This window comes from Pseudonaja textilis, chromosome 5, assembly GCF_049901715.1.
Source record: "Pseudonaja textilis isolate UNSWEBS1 chromosome 5, rPseTex1.2, whole genome shotgun sequence".
Classification (NCBI taxonomy): Eukaryota; Metazoa; Chordata; class Lepidosauria; order Squamata; family Elapidae; genus Pseudonaja; species Pseudonaja textilis.
The window spans coordinates 72,763,291-72,778,139 of NC_141994.1; the positions used below are offsets into that span (position 1 = coordinate 72,763,291).

General features: G+C 45.6%; 1 protein-coding gene across 3 annotated transcripts in view; it reads left to right on the top strand.

The window, feature by feature from the left end:
• The window catches only part of LRGUK (leucine rich repeats and guanylate kinase domain containing), a 48,645-nt gene extending 37,723 nt beyond the window's left edge, over positions 1-10,922 (top strand). For 2 of the 3 annotated variants that reach the window (XM_087935340.1, XM_087935342.1), the window contains 4 exons: positions 2,379-2,467; positions 8,460-8,591; positions 8,860-8,999; positions 10,232-10,922. In XM_087935340.1, the coding sequence (XP_087791466.1) occupies positions 2,379-2,467; positions 8,460-8,591; positions 8,860-8,999; positions 10,232-10,431 (561 nt within the window). In that variant the 3' untranslated portion in view covers positions 10,432-10,922. Of the gene's footprint in view, positions 1-2,378; positions 2,468-8,459; positions 8,592-8,859; positions 9,000-10,231 lie in introns of those variants that run through there. The other variant, XM_087935341.1, reaches the window with a different exon arrangement.
• Positions 10,923-14,849: the final 3,927 nt, after the last annotated feature.

Here is a 14,849-nt window from a genome sequence, read left to right on the forward strand (position 1 = left end):
CTCCAAGGTCCCTTCCAGCTCTATTTAGATGGAGAAGCCAGAAGGCGATGGTGGGAGAACGTTCTAGAGTGATGGTGTCATAAAGGGGGAATTTCATCCCTGGTGGTCTCCTTGCTAGGAGGGTCAGGGCCCCTCCTCCCATATCTGGAGCTGCCACCACCCCCTTCAGATGGAGAACAGGAGTCGCAAATCCATCATCCCCTACCCCCCAATCAGCAAAAGGCTTCCTTTTTGGAGAGAGGTAAGTAGGGAAGCAACCCCCCCGGAGGGTCCTGGCCTTCAAGAAGGGAGGCAGTAGGTCACCCTCAGACCTCCATCATCCAGGAGAAAAGTTCAGGGGCCTAGTTGGGTTGGGCAGGTCTGAGGAAAAACAGGAGAACCAAACAGCGAGTACCAGCACTACCCCTTTACTAGGCCTTGGTAAGGCCGCCCTTGGGATGCTGCGTCCAGTTTTGGATGCCGCGATGTAAAAAACAAAGATGTTGAGGCTACTAGAAAGTGCAGAGAAGAGCAACGAAGAGGATTAGGGGGCTGTTAGCTAAAACGTATGAAGCGGGAACTGGGCTCGGCTGGTTTGATGAAAAAAAGGACCAGGGGAGACAGGATGGAGGTCTTCCCATATTTGAGGGGCTGCCCCAGAGAGGAGGAGGAAGGGGGTCAAGCTATTTCCTAAAGCATCTTTGAAGGCCAGAGAAGGAATAATGGATGGAAACTGAACAAGGAGAGATTCAACCTGGAAATAAGGAGAAACTTTCTGACAGGGAGAACAATCAACCCATGGAACAGAAGTTGCCCTCGGAAATTGTGGGAGCTTCACCACTTGAGACTTTCAAGAAGAGACTGGACTGCCATTGGTCTGAAATAGTATAGGGCTTCTTGCATGAGCAGGGGTTGGACTAGAGGACCTCTAAGGTCCTTTCCAACTCTGTTATTTTGTTTCCAAGAAGGAAACGCAGCTAGCCATTGCACCTAAGATGCATCATTGGATTCTGCTCTGGTAGAGTAGACAAAATCAGGCTCAAAACTGATCGACTATTTTTTTATACTTTACCTCTTATGCTTACTGAGTTATTGTCTGAGTGAAATTTAGGGGTAAGGGGTAGGAAAATGTATGAGTCCCATAGTTCCCTGAAGAAAGAATTGTTTTATCCTGGATAACTGTTCACCATCTGGGATTCTTCAGCTCCTGGTTTTTCTCAAGCGGCTTACATATAAAATGGATGACAGGACAGCCAGGCTTCTAAATCTTGGCAATTTTGAAATGGTGAACTTTTAACTCCCAGAACTCCTCAGCCAGAAGGCTTTGAGATGGGTGGACTTCAATTCCCAGAATCCCCCAGCCAGAAGGCTTTGAGATGGGTGGACTTCCATTCCCAGAATTCCCCAGCCAGCAGGCTTTGAGATGGATGGACTTCAATTCCCAGAATTCCCCAGCCAGCAGGCTTTGAGATGGGTGGACTTCCACTCCCAGAATCCCCCAGCCAGAAGGCTTTGAGATGGGTGGACTTCAACCCCCAGAATCCCCCAGCCAGAAGGCTTTAAGATAGGTGGACTTCCACTCCCAGAATTCCCCAGCCAGCAGGCTTTGAGATGGGTGGACTTCCACTCCCAGAATTCCCCAGCCAGAAGGCTTTGAGATGGGTGGACCTCAACCCCCAGAATTCCCCAGCCAGAAGGCTTTGAGATGGGTGGACTTCAACCCCCAGAATTCCCCAGCCAGAAGGCTTTGAGATGGGTCGATTTCAACTCCTAGAATTTTCTAGCCTACAAGCTTTGAGATTGGTGGAGTTCAACTCCCAGAATCCCTCAGCCAGCAAACATTAGGGGTGTGTGTGTGTGTGTGTGTGTGTGTGTGTGTGTAACTCCATGTTGTGAATTCTGAAAGTCCACCCATCTTAAAGTTGTCAAGGTGGAGAAACACTGCCCAGTAATTGGGTTATCTCAGGGGCCAAGCTCCACGTTCCCCTCCAACCCATGAAGCCAGGGAGATACCTTCCTGCAGGGGTTTTGAAGAAGAACTTTCCACAAGACCATTAAACCCAGGGTCCCCCAAACTTGGCAACTTTAAGACTGGTGGACTTCAACTCCCAGAATTAGTCCACAAGTCTTAAAAGTTGCCAAGTTTGGAGACCTCTGCGTTAAACTAAGAAGGGTTTTTTTTTTTTTCTTCCATGGGTTCCTTCTTACCAACCCTCACCTGCCATTGGTGTGTCTATCTGACCACCGATGTCTGCCCCCCAGGGGGACCAGGGACCTCATGGGTGCCCTAACTTCATCAGGGTTGACCCATTGCAGAGCCTATGTGCCCTGGATAATGACTTGTGCCCAAACCTTGGGCTGACCCGCCACTAAGAAAGCTGATTGTGTTCCATTTCCAGGAAGAGGCATCCTTCCAGCGAAGGCAGCGCTTGGCCAAGCAGGGCCTGACGGGCAAAACCATCTCCTCCTACTCCCAGCTGTTCGAGAGGTAAAAATGGAGACGCACACCCCCTTCCCTAAAAGATCGAGGAGAGAATGGTTTGCTCCAAAGAAGGGAAGGGAGGGAGGGAGAAATCAGGAAGCCAAAACACGTGGGCTTATTCCTCTTAATGTTAATTATAACCGTTAGGAGGAATTTCCTGACAGCGAGAACAATTAACTAGAGGATCTCCAAGGTCCCTTCCAACTCTTATCCTGTTGATCTAACCCCAGGGGACTTCAAACTTGACAGCTTTAAGGCTTGTGGACTTCGACTCCCAGAATTCCTCCTCCGGTCACCTTAGCTCAGGAATTCTGGGACTTGAAATCCACAAGTCTTAAAGGTGTCAAGTTTGAAGATCCTGGAATAGATAGATAGAGGAAGAGAGGTAGGATGGATGGATGGATGGATGGATGGATGGATGGATGGATGGATAGATAGATAGATAGAAAGAATTAGAATTAGAATTAGAATTAGAATTAGATTAGAATAGAATAGAATAGAATAGAATAGAATAGAATAGAATAGAATAGAATAGAATAGAATAGAATAGAATAGAATAGAATAGAACAGATCAAGGGTCTTCAAACTTGACAGCTTTAAGACTTGTGGACTTCGACTCCCAGAATTCCTCCCCCGGTCACCTTAGCTCAGGAATTCTGGGAGTTGAAATCCACAAGTCTTAAAGGTGTCAAGTTTGAAGATCCCTGGAATAGATAGATAGAGGAAGAGAGGTAGGATGGATGGATGGATGGATGGATGGATGGATGGATGGATGGATAGATAGATAGATAGAAAGAATTAGAATTAGAATTAGAATTAGAATTAGAATAGAATAGAATAGAATAGAATAGAATAGAATAGAATAGAATAGAATAGAATAGAATAGAATAGAATAGAATAGAACAGATCAAGGGTCTTCAAACTTGACAGCTTTAAGACTTGTGGACTTGACTCCCAGAATTCCTCCCCGGTCACCTTAGCTCAGGAATTCTGGGAGTTGAAATCCACAAGTCTTAAAGGTGTCAAGTTTGAAGATCCCTGGAATAGATAGATAGAGGAAGAAAGGTTGGATGGATGGATGGATGGATGGATGGATGGATGGATATAGATAGATAGATAGATAGATAGATAGATAGATAGATAGATAGATAGATAGATGATAGATAGAATAGAATTAGAATAGAATAGAATAGAATAGAATAGAATAGAATAGAATAGAATAGAATAGAATAGAATAGAACAGATCAAGGGTCTTCAAACTTGACAGCTTTAAGACTTGTGGACTTCAACTCCCAGAATTCCTCCTCCAGTCACCTTAGCTCAGGAATTCTGGGAGGTGAAATCCACAAGTCTCAAACTGGCCAAGTTTGAAGACTCTTGTAATAGAAGATGGATGGATGGATGGATGGACGATAGACAGACAGATACAGATCAGGGTCTTCAAACTTGACAGCTTTAAGACTTGTGGACTTCAACTCCCAGAATTCATCCTCCAGTCATGTTAGCTCAGGAATTCTGGGAGTTGAAGTCCACAAGTCTTAAAGGTGTCAAATTTGAAGATCCTGGAATAGATAGATAGAGGAAGAGAGGATAGATAGATAGATAGATAGATAGATAGATAGATAGATAGATAGATAGATAGATAGATAGATAAGATAAGATAAGATAAGATAAGATAAGATAAGATAAGATAAGATAGAATAGATCAAGGGTCTTCAAACTTGAAAGCTTTAAGACTTGTGGACTTCAACTCCCAGAATTCCTCCTCCAGTCATGTTAGCTCAGGAATTCTGGGAGGTGAAGTCCACAACTTGCCAAGTTTGAAGACCCTTGAATTAACCAGTGGAACAACTTGTCTCCAGAAATTGGGGGTGATCCCATCCCTGGAGGTTTTTAAGAAGAGACCCGGCAGCCATTTGTCTGAAATGGTTATAGGGCCTCCTGTTTGAGCCGTGAGTTGGTCTTGTTGGAAGTAAAATCAGATCCGGTTCCAAACTGGGAAACAGACGCTGAAATAAATTGGAGTCAAGCTGCATTTTGGAAACATCTCTGGTTTATTTGGTAGCCAGAAACTACAGCGGCAGCACCATGTTTGTGGGGTGGCTGACAAAGTGAGAGTGAGTGTCAGTGGGTTTTCATACATTCTTTGGGCCTTTCCAGAGGTGGGTATTCAGCCAGTTCTGACCAGTTCTGGAGAACCACTAGTGGAAATTTTGAAAAGTTCAGAGAATCAGCAAATCCCACCTCTGACTGGCCCCACTGCCCTTCTATCCTCTGCCTGCCAAGTCCCACCTGGGTCTTCTTTGGTTGCCCTGCACAGGAGAACGGAGCTGGAAAGCAGGTTAGTGGGGTGGGGAGGGAATGGGGATTTTGCAGTAGCCTTCCCCTGCCACGCCCACCAAGCCACGCCTACAGAACCGGTAGTAAAAAAAATTTGAATCCCACCACTGGGCCTTTGTGATTGAGATGTCTGTTCCTGTGCAATAATGTGTCCTTTAATATTTTAATACCTGTTGCCAGATTCTATGGGGTCGTGTAGGGGTCATGGCTGGCTCTAGAGGCAAAAAAAAGGGGGAAATGCAAATCCTGAGCTAATCTTGTCAGTTTTGGCTCCTTGCGCCGCTTATTCTGAGTGTCTGGCTGCCCTTTTGTTTATGAACAGAGTGGCTTTACAAAGTAGCCATGCATAAAATCCAGCCTCTTCTGGCTTCTGCTTCTATTTCCTATGGCAGGAAGACCCAGGGTTGCTTTCTGCCTTTTAAGAAGATGGTTTTTCGTCTTCTCCTTTAAGGGGAAATATTCGATCCTGCCTTTTTTTTAATATTAAGAATAAAGAATATTTTATATTCTGGGGAGGGACGGGGGTGCGGGATGCTTTTCTACAGACTAGAAGACCTCCAAGGCCCCTCCCAATTCTTATTATTTTTGGAGGGCATCTGTAACTCCAGCAGGGGCGTCCTGGGTTGCATGTGTGAACGTGTCAAAATCTGTCAGATGGCGACAGTGACGCCCCAATTGACATCTTGCAGATTGTGACACCGGCCCCCAGCCCCCCAGGCAAATTTCCTCCCCTTCGCCCAACACTTTGCAAGCAGCCGGCTCTTTCTTTCCCCACTTACAGCTCCCTCACTGTCAATTCCACAAACTCCTATATCATCTCTCTCTCTGTCTGTCGTTTTTTCAAATGCTATAAAAACAGTTTTTGATTTTTCCAAGTCGTGGTTTTGACGATGGTGTTAGATTTGCTCTCATTTCTATTATTGTTGTGTGGAAAGGGGGCTTATTATTATTATTAGTATTAGTATTATTTTATTTATCATTATTATTATTATTATTATTATTATTATTATTATTATTATTATTATTATTATTATTATTATTATTATTATACAACTCCTTAAGGACCAGGGTGGGAGGGTAGAAGATCAGGCTTAAGAAATATTACAGATGCCACTAAAAAAGGGAAATTTTCTCCTAACAAAACAAAAGGCTGGATTTTGTTCAATCTTTTTGCATTGGGGGAAACTTACAGATCCTTCCTTTGTTTCCTTCCTTTCCTTCCTTCCATCCCTCCCTCCTTCTCTCCTCCCTCTTCCCTTCCTTCCTTCCCTCCTTTCTTTCCTCCCTCCCTCCTTCTCTCCTCTCCTTCCTTCCTTCCTTCCTTCCTTCCTTCCTTCCTTTCCTTCCTTTGCTTCCTTCCTTCCATCCTTCCCTCCTTCTCTCCTCCCTCTTTCCTTCCTTCCTTCCCTCCTTCCTTCCCTCCCTCCTTCTCTCCTCTTTCCTTCCTTCTCTCCTTCCTTCTCTCCTTCCTTCCTTCCCTCCCTCCCTCCTTCTCTCCCCCTTCCTTCCTTCCTTCCTTCCTTCCTTCCTTCCTTCCTTCCTTCCTTCCGTTAGTTAATTTAAAATCCCACCTTTATTATTTTTATACAAAAGGCAGCGAACTTACCTAATCCTCTTCCCTCTTTCTATTTTCCTCAGAATAAAAACCCTGTGAGGTGACTTGGGCTGAGGGGGGAGAACTTGGCCATTTTAAGAGGTGTGGACTACAACTCCCAGAATTCCCTAGCCAGCCATGCTACATGAGGAATTCTGGGAGTCGAAGTCCACACATGCCGTAACGTTGCCAAAGTTGAAATATACACATTTAAGCGCAGGGGCATATCCAACCTTGGCCATTTTTTGAAGAATCCTCCTCTGGATTTGAGCCCCACCTCCAGAAACTCACCTCTCAGCCCTGCCCTCTCCTAGCCGGTTGGCTCTGAGAACCGCAGGCTTCCTCCAGGCACGCCGGTTTCTCAGGTGTGCATACAGGTGGGCTCGGCTTGCACAAGCCTGTCGCTGCTGGAACCCCAGCAGGCTGCAACGTTGCATTTTTAGAAGAAGAATGGTATCCGTTTTCAGAGCACAGGATCTAATGGATATAATTTGGAATGGTGGGTGGGGGGTGCTCTCCTGGGAATTAGAATCTGGACCCCCCACCTCAGCCCAAGTATTTCTGTTGCCAAGCAAGGCAGTTAAGTATTAAATTCTCTCATCCTGTTCTGTTCTATTCTCTATTCTATTCTATATTCTAATTCTATTCTATTCTATTCTATTCTATTCTATTCTATTCTATTCTATTCTATTCTATTCTATTCTATTCTAGTATTCCATATTCTATTTTGCATTCCATTATTGTATTGTATTGTATTGCATTATAAAACGGCTCCAAGAAACCACTAAGCCCAGAGACTACCAAGGACTCAACAGTTCTCCTCCTTTTCTTCCTCTTCCTCCTCCTCTTCTTCCACCTCCTCCTCCTTTTCTTCCTCCTCCTCCTCCTCCTTCTCCTCCTCCTCCTCCTCCTCCTCCTCCTCCTCCTCCTCCTCCTCCTCCTCCTCCTCCTCCTCCTCCTCCTCCTCCTCCCTCCTCCTCCTCCTCCTCCTCCTCCTCTTCCTCCTCCTCCTCCTCCTCCCTACAAATCCCACTCCTTCCTAGCACTGATGATGTTACCTAGTTGGTCGTAAAATATCTGCAAGAAACCACCAAGGACCCCCACAGTCCTCCTCTTCCTCGTGGACTTCGACTCCCAGAGTCCCCAGCCAGCCATGTTTGAATTCCCCAGCCAATCTGAAGACTTGTGAACTCAACTTGAAGACTTGGGGACTTCAGTTCCCAGAATTACCCAGTTTGCATGGCTGGCTGGGTAATTCTGGGAGCTGAAGTCCTCAATATTGCCAAGGTTGGACACCCGTGTCTTAGAGAAAGAGCTACAGCATAATACATTAATCATTGCGACAACTTTCCTTCAGAAGTCGTGAATGCCCCAACACTGGACGTTTTTAAGAAGAGATTGGACACCCGTTTGTCTGAAGTGGCATAGGGGGTTGGACTAGAAGACCTCCAAAGTCCCTTCCAACTCTGCTATTCTATTCTATTCTATTCTATTCTATTCTATTATTCTATTCTATTCTATTCTATTTTATTCTTCTACGTATTCTATTCTATTCTATTCTATTCTATTCTATTCTATTCTATTCTCTATATTCTATTCTATTCTATTTTATTCTTCTACATATTCTATTCTATTCTTCTCTATATTCTATTCTATTTTATTCTATATTCTATTCTATTCTATTCTTCTACATATTCTATTCTATTCTATTCTATTCTTCTCTATATTCTATTCTATTTTATTCTTCATATTCTATTCTATTCTATTCCTATTTTCTATTTTCTATTCTATTCTATTCATCTTCCCTCATTCTAGTCTAATCTAATCTAACGGAATCTCTCATTCTAATCTAGGGCTTGTTTTCGGGCAAGTCGTATGAATGAGAGAGAGGGATGGAAGGAAGGATGGAAGGATGGATGGTGGCAGGCTCCACCAGAAGGAAAAGCAGTTTAGAAATAAAGTTTGCATAACCAGAAAACAGTCCAAAAAAAAAAGAGCGAGCTCAGAGCAACGAAGCGGACGGACTCCACAGAACCAAGGGTCCCTCTTTCTGATTCATTCCAGGGACGCCCTCCGGATTTCAGGCTCCACCGTGCACAGCCAGTTTCTGGGGGGGGCCTCTTTCCCCTCCATGGGGTCCTCCAGACACAACTTGAGCCCCAGTGGCTCCATCCAACTCGCCCCTCCTGACCACAGGTGAGCAGAGAACGTGACTCCTTCTGGGCACCTCCCCCAACCTGTCCCCCCACCCGGATCCAATGTACTACCAGACCCATGGTTCCCCAAGCAAGGAAGCCCCCCCACCTCTCTTATCAGGAAGGCATTCCCCCCCCCCCCACCAGGAAGGGTGCCCCGAGGGTGCAGAGAACAGGGGGAGGCTACACGATGCGGCTTGTCTGGGCGGGTTGTAGCTTAGCCTGCCTGGGCACTGACCTCCCCACCCGCTTTCCTTCCTCCTCCACAGGGAATCCGCTCAACAAGGGAAAAAGTCCCTCGCCGCCGATTCTGGAGCGTCCCTTTCCCCCAGCGTGTCTGCCAGCCGCAGCCCCAGGCCCGTCCCCACACCTGTGGTGGAAGTGACGGATGAGAAACGGAGCCGGCAAGGTGGGCACCCATTCAAAGCTTCGAATAGGTGGAAGGAAAGGGAAGGAAAGGAAAGGAAAAGGAAGGAAGGAAGGAAGGAAGGAAGGAAGGAAGGAAGGAAGGAAGGAAGGAAGGAAGGAAGGAAGGAAGGAAGGAAGGAGGAGGAAGAAAAGAAAAAGGAAAGAAGGAGGGGAGGAAGGAAAAAGGAAAGGGAAGAAGGGGAGGAAAGGAAGGAAGGAGGGGAGGAAAGGAAGGAAGGAGGGAAGGAAGGAAGGAAAGGGGAGGCAAGGGAAGGAAGAAAAGAAAAAGGAAAGAAGGGAGGGGAGGAAGGAGAAAAAAGGAAAGGGAAGGGGGAGGAAAGGAAGGAAGGAAAGGGGGGTGAGAGGGAGGGAAGGAAGGAAAAAAGGGAGGGAAGGAAGGAAGAAAAGAAAAAGGAAAGAAGGGAGGGAAGGAAGGAAGGAAAAAGAGGAAAGGGAAGAAGGGGAGGAAAGGAAGGAAGGAAGGAAGGAAGGAAGGGGAGGAAGGAAGGAAGCAAAGAAGGAAGAAAGGGAGGGGAGGAAGGACAAAAGGAAGGGGAGGGGAAGGAAGGAAGGAAAAAAGGAAAGGGAAGAAGGGGAGGAAAGGAAGGAAGGAAAGGGGGTGGGAGGGAGGGAAGGAAGGAAAAAGGGAGGGAAGGAAGGAAGGAAAGAAAAAGGAAAGAAGGGAGGGAAGGAAAGAAGGAGATAAAGAGGGAGGGGAGGGAGGGAAGGAAAAGGAAGAAGAGGAAAGGGAAGGAGGGAGGAAAAAGAAGGAAGAAAAGAGGAACGGGAAGGGAGGGGAAGGGAGGAAAAAAGGAAAGGGAAGGAAGAAAGAAAAAGGAAAGAAAAGGGAGGGAAGGGAGGAGAAAAGGGAAGGAAGGGGAGGGGAGGAAAAGGAAAAAGAGGCAAGCGAAGGAGAGAAAAAGAAGGAAGGAAAAAAGGAAAAGGGAGGGAGAGAGGGAAGAAGAAAAAAAGGGAAGGAGGGGAGGAGAGGAAAAGGAAAAGGGAAAGTGAAGGAGGGAGGAAAAGGAAAGGAGGGAAGGAAGAAAGGAAAGGGGGAAGGAAAGGAAGGAAAAGAGGGAAGGGAAGGAGGAGGGAGGAAAGGAAGCAAGGAAAAAAGGAAGGAAGGAGAAAGAAAGAAAAGACAGAAAAAGAAGGAAAGAAAGAGAGAAAGAAGGAAAGAAAAGAAAGTCACAAGCAGACCTCCCCCCCGCCAAATCCCCTTCTCTTTTACAGAGGCCGCCCCTGACCGCCCCGCGGACGGCAAGGACAAGAAGACGCCCAAACACAAGCCCCCCTCACCTCACCTCCCCGTAACGGTCACCGTCCGTCCAGGATCCAACACCAAGCCAGTCCTTCCCCCATCCCTCCGGTCGGAAGAAGCCCAAGGCCGCCCCGCAGAGAGCTACGCCTCGGTGGTGTGGCTGAAGCCGTAGCCCAGGGACACCGGTCCTATTTCCCCCCTCCCCAAAACGCCTTTGGCTCCCGAGTAGCACCGACTCTGGGCCCCCAAGAGGGAAGCCCCGCTTAAACCTGCCCATAAGGAAACCTCCAATTTTTTTCAATATTTTTTTTTTTTAAAAAGACTTGTTTGGTGACACAACATGCTACTTCTGGTGGGTTCCTGGTGCTCTTTGCAAGTTTATATATATATATAAATATAAATATAAACTTATATATAAATATAACTTAAGAAAACAAATATAAATATAAATATATATAATTATATATAGCTCTTAAACCAGATTTTTCTGGGTTAAAAAGGAGAGGTTTAGCCGATTATAATGTTATTTAGAACGATATTCCTATTTCCCCTGCTATAATGTAAGGAACCTGTTGGTCCATATATCAAAACGAGTGCCTTACTGTACGATTTTTGAACATTCCTCCTCCATTTAGCGCCTTTTAAATAAAAGATTTATTTACCCGTGCGATGTTGGAGCTTGTTATTTTTAAATTTTGAAGTAAGAATCTTGGGGCTTTGGGATGCCCGACGGAAGTCAAATCCGGCTGTCGGTCGTCGCATTCTGTGAACAGATGTGAAACGTTTCCAGGTACAGGTAATCCTCAAACTTACGACCACAATAGAGCCCAGAATTCCCACTGCTAAGTGAAACATCGGTTAAGTGAACGTGGCCCCATTTTGCCACTTTTCTTGGCATGGTTGTTAAATGAATCAGGGCAGTTGTTAAGCAGATCTGGCTTCCCCGTTGACGCTGCTTGTTGGAAGGTGACAAAAGAGTGATCCTGGGATGCTGCAACCATCATAAGTACATGCCAGTTGCCAAGCATATGAATTTTGATCCCATGACATGTGCAATAGTTGTATGAAAAACAGCCATAATTCCCTTTTTTTGGTGCCCTCATGACTTCGAACGGTCACTAAGGGAATTATTGCAAGTCGAGGCCTACCTGTGCAATCTTTCTAACATTCCCTACAAATTTCTTGCTTCTCTGCCAACACATCGCCTGCACACATATGTACACTGTTGTGGCCCACCAGCGGCCGGTAGAGCTGATGGCAGACTCGAACAGTGAGGCAATTGGGGAGCCACCTGGGTCAGTCCTGGAGTCTGGGAAAGGCTCTAAGAAGGGCTCTGCATCTGAGGCAGAGATAGGGCCAGGGCCCTCCGACAGTATCAGCTGCCTTCGGAGTCAGAGATCAGTGGGGAAGAAGAACAGCTGGAGCCTGTTCCCAGTGTGCGCATGCACAGAGCTGCTAGAAGAAGGGAACAGCTAAGGAACAAGGGAGTAAGGCCACAGGTGGACACTGAATGGCCCCTCCCCTCCCAAAAGAGGAGCAAAAGGGGAGGGGGCTTTTGCAGGAAACCATTCATTCGTTGCAGCCGCGGGAAGATCTGTCTGTGCATCTCAGAGTCTCTGTGCCGAGTCCTTCCTTGTCAGCACTGCGTTTGGAAATAGTTACTTGGCAGCTCTCCAGGCGAGATGAGGCCTGTGCTCCTAATCAGACCCTTGAAAGACTGTTTGCCAGGCCTATAAAGGGCTGAATGCGAATGCAAGAAATTCACCTTCGTTTAATAAAAGGGGTTTTCCTGGGACAAAGAGTCTGCTTCGAGCTTTTGGGGGAAGCCGAGATCAGAACAGACAGGAAATAAAAACAGATCAGGGGAAAAAATATTTCAAACATTCTTTAATGAATAAATTCTATTTTCAGCCAGGATCCATATAGTTGGTTGTTTTTTGAGATACACCCACATTACGCCTGGCAAACATTTCTCTTTTCAAACCTAAGAGCTTCAAGGGATTCATTAAAACTATCTTCTTGCTTAAAACATGGGTTGTATCTATACTCAACGAAGTTCATGGTGAAAGTATCCTATCCAAACCTTATCCCCGGTGTGTGGGGGTGTGTGTGAGGGCAAGGTATTGTGTGGACAGAAAATATCACAGTTATTAAATATGAGAATGATTGTATTCACGAGACAAACCAGGTTCACAACGAAGTGGTTTCTGTATTTTGTTTTTCCTCCAACAAACACATATCTGGTTGACTAGCTAATACTAGTTGGTTGACTAGCTAATACTAGTTGGTTGACTAGCTAACACTAGCGTGGTTTTATTTGTGGATAAGCCAAAGGACAATTCAAGTATGCCCCTTCTTTGTGTCGGCTTCAAGCAATGGCGGAAGACAGGAACAAAAGTCACTTGCATGCTTGGCAGCTGCTAAAGTGAAACCAAGCCTGCATTGGAGCAATTGACTTAGATAGGAAACCATCTTTGGCCAGGAGTCTTGCAAACCCCACAACCGAGTGATGTCGATTAACCACTTTTCTGAGTTGGCACCAAATGTTCAACTCCGAGGTTGGCTCTTCGCAAAGCCGTTGCACGCCAGTGGAAACAAACAAACCAGGTTTAAGGGGAACCTGGTTTACTTGACCGTATGCTTGCTGCCATCCTATCTTTTAAGGGTTTGAACCTCCAACCATGTTTGCATGGCATGCATGCTTGTGCCTGCCTTCTTAGATTAAAAGGACCCACAAGGCCCCGGGTGTGAATAATTCCCGGGCATCGCAATTTAACACAACTCAATTTCGGCTACGGTTGAAGATGGAGAAATTCCCCCCCCAAAACGAAAAATGGTGTTTTTTTAAAAAAATTCAATTTTACATGATTCTCAGTGACTAGACAACGTTGGGCATGTTTTTTTGGCAAGGTTATTTTTTTGAAGTGGTTTGCCATTGCCACCTTCATAGGGCTCAGGAAAAATGTGCGGCTCAGTTTTTAAGGCGTTGTGCCTAAAACAGGACTAGAATTCCAAGTCTCCTGGTTTCTGGAGCTTTTAACCACTTCACCAAAGCAAGCGAAATTCAGATGAGATGCATTTACGGATAAAAGAAAAAATGAACACTTCTCCATTATTTACGTTCCTCAACCTAGCAACTTTAAGCTCGCTTGGGCTTCCAACTCCCAGAATTCCCCATAATCCACGCACCTTAACAAGTGTTGAGGGACATGGGTTCATAGCACCAAGGAAAGCAACCCTACTTGCTTGTCAATGCAGATTATAAATATAAATATGCACAAACATTGCAAAAATAATAATAATAAACCATCAAAATCTACAGATGGTTAAAGGAGGTGATCACAGTAAAAATAATTAGCTTTAACTCGTCCTCTTTCAGGAAGGGGAGTAGAATATGGATGGATATGTTTGTTCAGATGGAGACCTGGTTTGGAGAAGACCTTATTACCGGCAAGAAGGTTCGCCAGGAACCTTTGCAGAGTTCCCATTTTAAATCAATTCAGAAACCAGGTTTCCCAGTTGATTCAGAGTGGTGTTGCTTATTCCATCGTTCCTGGCCAACATCTCCATTCAAGACTCTCACAGGAGAACATCTGAAGAAATTCTGGAACGATCTTCAATAGCGTGTCTCAACCTCAAACAAGTTTTCAAAAGGGGTGTGGACTTCAACTCCCAGAATTTCTCGTGAGTTGGGAGTCTATGTGTCTTCTTGAAGTTGTTGAGGTTGAAGAAGACTGTCCTGGATTGTCCCAAAGGAACCTGAGAGATAGCTATCCTGTTTGGCCAAGGTTTTGTCTCTCAAGAAAGTTGGGTTAGTCTTCCTTGTCCTTCACCAATAGGCCATTTTTATCTAGGGACACTTAAGTATTTTAGATCAGGGATGTCCAACCTTGGCCACTTTTAAGACCCGTAGACTTCCCAGAATTCCACAACCAGCCATGCTGGCTATGGAATTGTGGGACTTGGAAGTCCGCAAGTCTTAAAGTGATCAAGATTGGACATCTCTGTTCTAGATGAAGGTCGTGAGATTTGGTTTCTTCATGGGTATTGGGGAGAAAGAGCTATCTAGCTACCTTCTATCCACAAATTAACAGACACAGAGAGAGCTTGGTCAATCTGATTTCTGAGGAACCAACTTTGGATGATGATTGTTGGACCAAGATGACAAATGGCTGGTCAACACTCCCTTCCAACCCCAAAGCAACTTGATAGCTGTCCACACCTTCTTAAGCCCTGCCCAAGGACACCCAGTTCTCACTGCCATGGCTCTTCTGTCCCCAACGGGCCAGAAGCTTCTGCAGATGTTCCTCAACCATGACCTGGATCACGCATGAAAGGGGAGAATGAGCTAGTTCTTCACTGTAAACCAGACTATCATAAAGCGACTTCCACATGTCATCATCTTCTTCTTAACAACCCCATAATCCCTTGCAGGGGTAGAGTCTGAATGGAGCTAGCAGGTTGTTTTCATGGCCGGATGCCCTTCCTATTGCCAATGCGGAGTTTTATTCGGCAGATATATTCTCATCGCGCCCAGAGAAAGAAAGATCTGCCTCTACATAGGATCGAACTCACATCCTCCTGACTGTG